The sequence below is a fragment of the Dendroctonus ponderosae genome, unplaced genomic scaffold (assembly GCF_020466585.1).
Source record: "Dendroctonus ponderosae isolate FM_Combo_2020 unplaced genomic scaffold, Dpon_F_20191213v2 Dpon_F_20191213_1, whole genome shotgun sequence".
NCBI classification, from domain to species: domain Eukaryota; kingdom Metazoa; phylum Arthropoda; class Insecta; order Coleoptera; family Curculionidae; genus Dendroctonus; species Dendroctonus ponderosae.
The window spans coordinates 55418576-55428775 of NW_026017110.1; the positions used below are offsets into that span (position 1 = coordinate 55418576).

Sequence of the window (10200 nt, forward strand, 5' to 3'; positions counted from 1 at the left end):
TTGAGAAACTTCGAATAAAGGCCATTTAGTTATCTCTGGATTGATGTAAAAACGAGCGTTCTTGCTCATTTTGCTTCCGAGAAACATGCAAAACGAGAAGGAAAACATGAAATTTTGCAATAATCTTGCGCCACCCTTGCACAAAACGACGATCATTTTTCTAATTTCAAAGATAACGGACGGAATGTATTTTTCTACATGAACCCCCCCTGACTTTAAAGCTGGATCCGCCCCTGTTTTTAACTACCACGTGAGAAATATCGCTAATTTGCTCGATTTCCCTAATGAGAAGTAATATTTCAATGGTAAGATAAATAAAAATTCTAGAAAAACAAGCTAAATAATGATAGATTTGTTAAGTTTTCATTGTTTTTATATTTTCTACCTTTTGCCTAAATCAATTGGCTCTCAAATATTCGCTAATTTTATAATAAACTGCTCGGTCAATAATGACTTACTTCTCAACCTTTTTTTAACTTCTATTGCCATAATTTAACTGATTCAACAAAAATTAACATTTTCAAATCACCGGGAACAAACGCTCAAGCACCACCAGTGGCGGCGCCAGCTTTATTTTGCGCTTGGGCGCAAGTCGGCGGAAAATTTTTCAAGCTGGGCAGGAGATATTCATAATTTTAATTGCAAGAGTTGGATATAATATATCTGTTCTACAAAATATTTTGTTTTCTTCTTTGGCCGAAAATAATGTAAAATATTTTTTAGTTATTTTTATTTAACATAAAAGCGCTGCAAAGATTTATAATTGCTGCGCATTTATAATTACTGCATTTTTAGTAAGCACTTATAACTACATGTTTTTGTCAAACAAGGAGCTAACAGAGTTTGACAATACCTTGAGTGTCCAATTTACAATACAAATATTATACGAGATTTTTTATCTACCTTCGTAGAATAACGAAGTAAATGTTCCAAAATATATTTCACAACTGTGAACATTTTTTTAGACTTTATTACGTTGGAAACAAATGCTCAATGAAATTCGCTACAACACTAGTAGTATTGTCCCCAATAGCACACAAATAATACAGTAATATTTTTTTTCTGAGTGGGTCGAACAAGAATACCTAAAAATTCGCTTGATGAATCAATAAAAAATTGGAAACGTCTGAGGATTTACCGTACGAAGTGCGAATTCAATACAAATGTTCCATTCCAAAATGAAGTCGAATTTTAAAATCAGGAAAGTATTTTCTAAGTATTATATTCATACTTGGTGCAAGCCGTAACAAACATGTTTATATATTCTAATCTAAGTACTTTTTTAAATATTAACCCTCATGTTTATTATTTATTACTGATTTGTCTTGAGGACATAAAAACACTCTTTTAAAACTAGATCTTATGTCACTTTCATAATGAAGCAATAAATATATTCCCATACAACATTTCAAACTTTCAATTAAAAAAAATGTCGATAAATATTTTTAAAAGAATGAAGAACTACATATAAGTTTTTAGACAAAAGAAAATAAGATATTATATAAAATATAATATACATAAGAATGGCTGGTCGTGAGACCTTGCGTCATTTATGGCTGGCCTCTAAGCCTCGAAATTTTTCAACCGCTTGGTTCACCCACCGTGAAAAGCTTCAGTCTTTTTACAATGTCTAAATAAAATCTTGGATAGAAATGTAATAAAAACTATTATAAACGAATCTATTTTTTGAATTGATTAAATCCTTTTACTAAGCGAAAGTAGATTTAAAATATTTAGGTAAATTAACGAATAACATTATAAACATTGAATAAAAATTTAATAAGGTAGTAAAATAATGCAATAATGAAATAGTTATTCAGGCAGAACATTAGAAGAGGCATTCTTCGATTATTATTTTTAGCAGCAAACGAATCTATAGTTTACTCTAAATGATTTTTTTTAGTTAAAAAAATGGTGGTAGATGGATTAAATGTACTAAATCGTGTTTTCAAACCCAGCTTTTGATTCTGCAGCCCTTTCGCAGTTCTGTAGCCTTCAGTAACACAACTTAAACTGCTGGTTCCACCCTTTGATCGAAGAAAAATGTACAAGGGAAAACGGAATACAGCATCTTTGTGAATGATGTACTTTATCCAAGGATACATGATATAATAACTGGATTTAAAAGTACGAAGATCACAACCATACTGTTTTTTATGAAAATTTGCTAAGACTAGTGCGACGGTCTTAAAATTTCATGTAGCGATAGAGCCAAATCAATGACTTCTTTTTCCTCTATATGAAAATATTTGGTTTTTGTCCTAGCAGGAAACAAGTACCCATATTTAGATGAGAAAATTATTGATTAATACCATAAGTACCTACTTAAAAATTTACTTTTCAGTTCCCGAACAACTCGGAATGTTTTTACGTTCACTAGTACTATCATTATTGTCGAATTTGGTCTGATTTTTTTAATTCGCAATTATTTATATCACTTTTAAAAGTGGTTGGGCGAATGGCTGGGCAAGACCAATTTTGGATGACCGCTGGCCCAACCTCGCCACCAATAATAACCACCACTGCGAACAAACATCCTTACTTTCGTATATAATGAAACTAGTCGTAGAAAAAAGCCGTACATTTCGTTTTACAAAAAATGGTGAAAAATTGTGCACCTACGCATTGAGCTATCAGATTGAACATCCATCATTAAAAGTTGCAGGCATCTCAAGAATCCAATGCTCGGTAATTTTTGTTTTTATCATCGCAGGCCCCGCATATAAAATACAATTGGTTCATTTCAACCCGTAGCCGAACTACATTTTTAATAAATTATATATATAAATAATCTTTATTTTCTATAGAAAAAGGCTATCGACCCAATCGGTCTTTCTGCCCTTGTGTTGTACGTATGTGTATTAGCCTAGCTTATTCTAAAATTAATTCCTATTCCTTACACTCGTATTAACTAATCAGTGATGAAAAAAAATAAAAAAATTCTTGCCTTACAAAACAAACAGGTCCTAGTCGTTAGTTCAGTTGCGTTTGTAGGTGTTCTAGTAAAGTATTTGTTGGGGTTGTACCTATTTTCGTAATTTTTTTCCAATGACCTCACTTTTCTCAAAAGTTCATGGATTTGTAAAAATACATGTAATTACGTCAGTTTGCATATAAGGAAAAAAGAAAAAAAGGATCGTGTGTTTTTATACAGCCATACTTGCAGGAGTGCCCTCTATGACCCTCACCCGAAACTTAACAGTTGGCTTGAAACTAAACGTAGGCTGCTGATCTATTACATGACATGTCGACGTCATAAAATCTCCCTGACAACGTGTTCGATGCGACGTTGCCAAACTGGCCGAATCTTCGGCGCGTGAAGTAAATGTTGATAATACATGTAATAATTTATTAATTCAAACAAGGCTAACGCCCATATATGCTAGCAGTAGACCCATACGCATACAGTGGTAGTGAAAAATTCTAGTTTCTGTAAAGCGAAATGTTTTAAGCTACGAAGTTAAATCTTTTATCTCAAGTATAATCATTGAAAATGGAAAGAAATCCAAGCACTGGCAACGTCGACACAATCCCTGTCAGATACTGATGTGTTGGAGAAAATTTACGAAATTGTATCAACATTTCTAGAATACGTGGTCAAAATCAAACTAAACTACCTACCAGAGCAGAGCATTGAGCATATTACTCAGTCTCCAGTGTAAACTATAAGCGTGTTAAGTTATCCGAATACGATTTTAACCGAAAGTGGTTAAATTCCAGTGATAAATATGTCCAAACAACAAAGTAAAGGGTTCACCAAAGAGGAAGAACTGCTGCTACAGGATTTCAGCAGGAACGTGTCCACCAAATCTTCAGCGTTGTTTTATGGTAATGCTTTCATAGTATCTGCGGTCCCCATATGGCTCTATTGGAGGATACATATGATGGATATCTACACATCTGCTATAGTTTTTGTTGCCCTTACCGCTGTTTCAACCTATTTGCTGGCAATTGCGTACAGAAACACCAAGTTCACTTTGAAGCACAAGATTGCCGTCAAAAGGGAGGAAGCTGTAACCAGGGACCTCTTGAAGAAGCTCTCCGATGACAAGAAAATGAGCAAAAAAGAAAAGGACGAAAGGATCTTATGGCAGAAGAATGAAGTTGCAGACTTTGAGGCTACCACCTACTCAATTTTCCACAACAATGCGTTATTCTTAACCATAGTGATTGTGTCAAGTTTTTACTTTCTTAGATCATTCTCTCCAGCTGTAAACTATACTTTGTCTATTGGAGCGGCATCTGGTCTACTGGCGCTCCTTTCAACAGGATCACAGTAGTGTTGTTCTTAAATTAATTTATTGCTAGGTATGCAACCTATCTATACAAACTGTTCATAAGTTTATTTAAATTTAAGTTTAGGTTGCAGTTGAATTGAGTATAAATTCTCATTTACTCACCATTATTTTCATAAATCATGTGTTATAATTTTATAACGAATAAACTTTCTTTTTCTAATATTAACTTTTATTTCATTCGGATTGCAGACAATTTATTCATAGCAATTATGAGTTTTATTTATAATCGAAAAATTGGATATGAAATAATACAATTGACGTTCGGATGTTATTTATATTTCAATCTTCAGAACGTTGATTGACAAAGAAACTGAAAACCTTTGAAACAAATAACAATGAAAAATTAATCAATTTAATTTCATTACTGAACTAATTATAGTACAGCTAATATTTAATCCACTTCGTCATCGTGATCCATACGATAGGGACCAGGGCAATTCTCGTTCAACTCCTCAATATCAATAGCTGATATTGCACAGTAGAGGCAATAGAGATACTGACTTCTAATATAATCAATTATTGCGAATAAATTTTCTTCGGTTACAAACTGTTCAAACTCGTCGTCTTCGTCGCTACTATCAGTATCTGTATACAGGCACTCTTTACCAATTTTTCGGCGCTTTTTTATTGTTTCTTTGGTCCAAAAAAATTCTTCTACTGGATCCTTGACTTTCTGAAATAAAACAAAGCTATAAATTTAATATTACAAAAGCGTTAGCAAACAAAATAAGCCCACTATATGCAAGTATTTTACTAAAATTTAATTAAGCATTCTGAGATATTTGACATTCAGTTGTCCATCTGATTGTTAAATTTGATTTGTTCTTAAGAAAGTATATTGAACTGGAATTGGTAGGTATTTCAACAAGAGTTTTAAATGCATTTTAAATTAAGCAAGCCTGCGGACTTAAATAATTAATACTGCAAATAAGCAACAATCTTTAAATAGTTTACAAATGTGTTTAATCGCTAATTTCCAGGAGGTCGTCCTGAAAACTTTCGACTTGCCGAAGATAATCGATCTTGTAAATTTTCCCAAAATCTGAGCACAAACCAAGCAAAATGTCTAAAAATACTTCAATAGCACTGATAAATGACTAATTTGTTGTTGAAACATATAAAGTATAATTAGTAAATGCATATGAATACGCCTAATCACCAAAGAATAAGAAACATTTCAAGAGAAAAAAACGTTTAAATTAATTCTAGTGCCAAGGGGATTTTTCTGCTCTCGTGGAATAATTACAAACGGGGCGCGTCAACTTCTTCCATTCAAACCCCCATGTCTTGCTGGTTAAAAGAAGAGCACTATAAAACATTACTCATTTTTGTGGATATTTGAATAAAACAAAAAAAAATTAAAAACCAATCAGGATTCAGGTATGACTTTGTTATACCATCTCTGAACGACTGATAATATTACAGGTACCGAACTGTAAAAGATTAACAAGCTTGTTGCTTGAATTACTGATTTGGAAATACGTACTAATTTATTCAATAAAAACTAGACTATACAGGGTGTTTGGCAAGTAGATGGATTACTTCCTGGACGTTATTGTACAACTAATTTTGAGGATATTTCCTCAATAAATTATATTCAGGTGACGTTTGCTTTTCACCCACAATAATACAAGTTTTGTACAGTGTTTGTTTCATTGTCCAACCCGGTTTTACAGTTTTCTGAACAATTTTGAAATAAAAAATAAGACCCAACCCTGTTTTGCTTTCACGCTTTTTTCCTTGTGAAAAAACGTTAAAACCGATTTATTGCACACTACCATCAGTCTTAAAGTTTCTTTAAGCTCGTTTAACTAAACTTTAGCCTTAAGTGAGTTTTTATAACGACTTGTAGTCGCGAAAATGGTGCAACCAAAAAATATATTTGAAATTACCTCTACGAAAACTTCTCACATGAAATATGGCGATTTACTAAACACCTTGTATGATAATCAGTGTGAGATATATTAGTTATATATATATTAGAATTTATAATAAAGCAACTATTTAATATTGTAACTTACTTTTCTGAAATCTAGTTCTTCGCATATTTTTTGGACTTTAAAAAAGTCCTTGCGTATTTGAGCCAAATTTTTTCTTTCTTTATTGGCTAGCCGAAACTGGGTCTCGAAATGTTTAAGGTTCTTTATTTTCAGCTGTTGTCTTTTAGATATCATTTCCTTGGTGTGAGATTCCCGTCCAACTCCTGAAGTGCCCTGCTTTAAGACAATATCAATTGGCTCTTTGATGCCTGATCTTGATTTGCCGAGACTTTCGCCAGACTTATATCCCATCTTTTCCAGCATTCGGAACCCTTTATTTTCATTTGATATTGCAGTGGTAAGACCCTTTTCTCTATTTTCTTGCTCCAACTCTCCTAAAGTTTTTTGCCGTTTACAAGGCGTCTCCAACTTCTTTTTGAATATTTCATGTTTACGTTTTTCTCTATTTACTAAGAGACTAGGTCGTATATCCTCTTGACTAGTACTGAAATCAAAAAATGCAAATAAAATAATATGTTTTCTCCAACATACCCATCAACTAACAATTTGAAGGACATGTAGTCATCTTCTGAGTCTGACATTATATATTCCTTATTACACTTTGGCTTCTCTTGAAAACTTCAACATAATACGTAATGATTTTTACACTAAATACTCCCTTTCGAGAGTATTTACGTCCGATTACAACTAATAACTTGTCAAATTTGAATGTTTGGTTAGTTTTGTTGAGGTTGATTGTCAAATATCAAACGATTACATTCGATAGAAGTCTATCACATCCAAGGTTGCAACATTTGAGTATAAAAATATCATAATGGTTTGTTTTATAAAGTTAAAGCTTTTAAAAGTTGTAACCTTCTGAATCGTAGTCCTAAATCCCCAAATAAAATTACAGTGTTTTTGCTGATAAAATTCAAAACTAATAAAATCTTTCCAACCAGTGCATTGACGTCAGATCACGTGATTAAATCGTCAAAGTCACCAAAAGTTGCTCTATTTCACGTGATTACCACGTTTGCTGATGGCTGACGAACGTTAAAAGAACGTAAATTCAAAATTGACTATTAAAGTACCTAAAATTAGAACCGTGGTTTACAATCCTTCTTCTTATAATGGATACTGTATATAGAGGGTGGTGAAATTAGCCTGTTTCAAACTTATTTGTCCTTAGTTCGATTATTGATAAATGGATAATTAATAATGAATATTGGGTGAATAGGTTTTTATAAAACGTTTTTTACTTCCCGAAAATTAAATTTTTGCAAACACTAAATATTATTTTCAAAGGGTAATCGAAGTGTGTTTTCAGATTGTTTCAATTGCTAACTAATTTACTGTAAATAACAAAAATATCTCTTTTGTTGAAATATTAAACTTTCAGTTAATTTTAATGATTTTTAATATATGTATATCACACTGTGGTGATCAGTGTCTGTATTGCTCAGTCATTCACTAGCTAATTAATGCACATATTTTTCAAATCACAATTTTTCGTCATGGATAACTGTTCTAAAATTCGAGACTTTGGCACTTAGTTCTTGCGCTTTTTTCGGTTTATTTTATTTTCTATAATATGTGGGTAACATTCTTTAAATAATCTAAATCAATATAACATAATTTCTAATCAAGAAAATATTCGTTCATTTTTTTCCTTTCTTTCAAGTATAGAAACATTTTTAAATCAGTACTACTCAGCGAAAATAAATCGGTTTTTATGTACCCTAAATTTTATTTAACATTGTAAAAAAAATTCGAGGCTTAGGGGCCGGCCATAAATGACGCAAGGTCTCACGACAAGTCATTCTTATGTATATTATATTTTATATAACATCTTGTTTTCTTTTGTCTAACAACGTATATGTATTTCTTCATTCTTTTAAAAATATTTATGTACATTTTTTTTAATTGACTGTTTGAAATGTTGGTATGTAAATATATTTATTGCTTCATTATAAAAATGACGTAAAATTTAGTTTTAAAATAGTTTTTTTATGTCGTCAAGACAAATCAGTAATAAATAATAAATATGAGGGTTAATATTTAAAAAAGTACTTAGATTAGAATATATAAACATGTTTGTTACGGCTTGCACGAAGTATGAATGTAATAGTTAGAAAATACTTTCCTGATTTTAAAATTCTACTTCATTTTGGAATGGAACATTGTATTGAATTCGTACTTCATACGCTAAATCCTCAGACGTTTTCCAATTTTTTTATTGATTTATCAAGTGAATCTATACGTATTCTTGTTGGACTGACTCAGAATTTTCTTCTGACGTAGTTTGATCTTCTATTAAACATAAAACCTCTTTAATTTCTTCATCTCGTCAGGACGCGATTCTAACAGGTTTTATTTTTTTTGGCGCTTTTGAACGAACTCGATGTTTGAGATGTTTTTTATGCTCAAGAATATTTTATATCCAAAATACATTTCGCATGTTCACCTTCTAATTGCGATTGCACCATCAGTCAAGTAATCGTATATCAATTATCTGTCTTCTTTTTTTAGCATTTTTCTCGCATTTTTACGTATTTTATTTTTTACTTATTGGGAATTTTTAATATTCAGGACTGTGTAGGCATTATTTTTTTCATCGATTCTGGAAAACTAATCAAATTGATAATTTTGACGCCTGTTAAAACGGTTAAAACTTTTTACCACACTTCCACAGAACCTTTTATGTTCCTGCGATTTGAAATGTGATCAAAATTTCCTGCGATTTGAAAATGGATATTTTCAGCAGTAACGCGCTTTTAGGTGGTTTTAATTATGCCATCAAAAAGACGTTTTCAATGACCGGAGAAGACAACTTCTAAAATAAGCCTGTTATGGATTGGACTTCTGCACTTTATGAAATCTCTCGTATATTAGATATTATTTTACTTTAAAAGTGCAGCGCGTACACATAAAAAATCCTTATTTCATTACGAATGTGTTTAGCTTCTATTTCTATTTTAAATCTTGCTGATGAAATTAAAATCGAATTATATAATGGAAACGAGATCAATTTATTTCGCTATAGAGGTGAATTTGTCGGTCAATGAAAAATGAGTTTTCAACCCGACAATAAAATAATTTTACTGTTAATCAAATGACGTGAACTATTAACTTTACCTCAAGAACTTATGAGTATGTAGGAGATTTAGTTTAATCGCTTTAATTTATCTTTAAAATCATCATACATTATTCTAAAATTTCAATTAAATTACAGTAGCTATTATCATATTTTTGTAATTATAATAATAACTTCTTTTACAGATATAATTATATTAATTTCCTGTTTTATGGGGGTGATTCGATATTCTACTTTCTTATTTGTTGAAGAGTATGAATTTGTTGATATGAACTTGATATTTATATCGAAGGAGCAGGTTTTAAACAACAGAAACATATTTATTAATTAATTTATGGACAAAAAATTATGACTTTTAAGTGTTACATTTGTATATTTAAATTATTATTTTTTATTTGGTTTTTTAGACTTGTTTCAATTTTTTTTTGTAATAATAAAAGAGTGAAGTTAACTATAATTTGTAAGTAGAATTAATTATACTTGAAATTTGCCAGTTCTATATGGAAAGGAACTATAAATGAGAGTATTCTGAAGTGATATAAAAAGTTGATATTGATTGAAAACAGAAATAATTTAAGGTTTCCATTTAAATTCGAAAGCTCCTCGACGCAGGCAAGAGTTTTACACTGAAATTGCAAAAATTATATACTATTAAGAAAACTGATGGAAGTGTTAAAAACTGTGTGTTGTGTGTGAAACAATTATTTTTGTAGCCATAGTCGTTCAAGCGAATATTATTAAGTATACACACAGCTCGAATGCGTATTATTGGCCCCTGAAATAGTCATATAATCTAAAAATAACCCCTACCTGATCTCGGAGGATT

The 10200-nt window shown here is 31.3% G+C and overlaps 2 protein-coding genes across 2 annotated transcripts; one reads left to right on the forward strand and one right to left on the reverse strand.

Annotated features, from left to right (window-relative positions):
- Positions 1–3530: 3530 nt before the first annotated feature.
- On the forward strand, positions 3531–4458 carry LOC109537988 (translocon-associated protein subunit gamma). Its single transcript, XM_019905005.2, has one exon. The coding sequence runs from the start codon at positions 3729–3731 to the stop codon at positions 4278–4280; it is 552 nt and encodes a 183-aa protein (XP_019760564.1). The 5' UTR covers positions 3531–3728; the 3' UTR covers positions 4281–4458.
- A 100-nt stretch (positions 4459–4558) lies between these two features.
- Positions 4559–7074, reverse strand: LOC109537987 (G patch domain-containing protein 11). Its single transcript, XM_019905004.2, has 3 exons — positions 6842–7074; positions 6320–6782; positions 4559–4971 (listed from the first exon to the last, which is right to left on the reverse strand). The coding sequence occupies exons 1-3, from the start codon at positions 6877–6879 to the stop codon at positions 4690–4692; spliced, it is 783 nt and encodes a 260-aa protein (XP_019760563.1). The 5' UTR covers positions 6880–7074; the 3' UTR covers positions 4559–4689.
- Positions 7075–10200: the final 3126 nt, after the last annotated feature.

Excerpts from the sequence above, each read along its gene's own strand:
- LOC109537988 (XM_019905005.2), top strand. The coding sequence starts at position 3,729 with ATGTCCAAACAACAAAGTAAAGGGTTCACCAAAGAGGAAGAACTGCTG.
- LOC109537987 (XM_019905004.2), bottom strand. The coding sequence starts at position 6,879 with ATGTCAGACTCAGAAGATGACTACATGTCCTTCAAATT. Across the intron at positions 6,783-6,841 it reads GACTACATGTCCTTCAAATT|TACTAGTCAAGAGGATATAC; the intron begins GTTAGTTGATGG and ends TTTTGATTTCAG. Across the intron at positions 4,972-6,319 it reads AAGAACTAGATTTCAGAAAA|AAAGTCAAGGATCCAGTAGA; the intron begins GTAAGTTACAAT and ends GTTTTATTTCAG.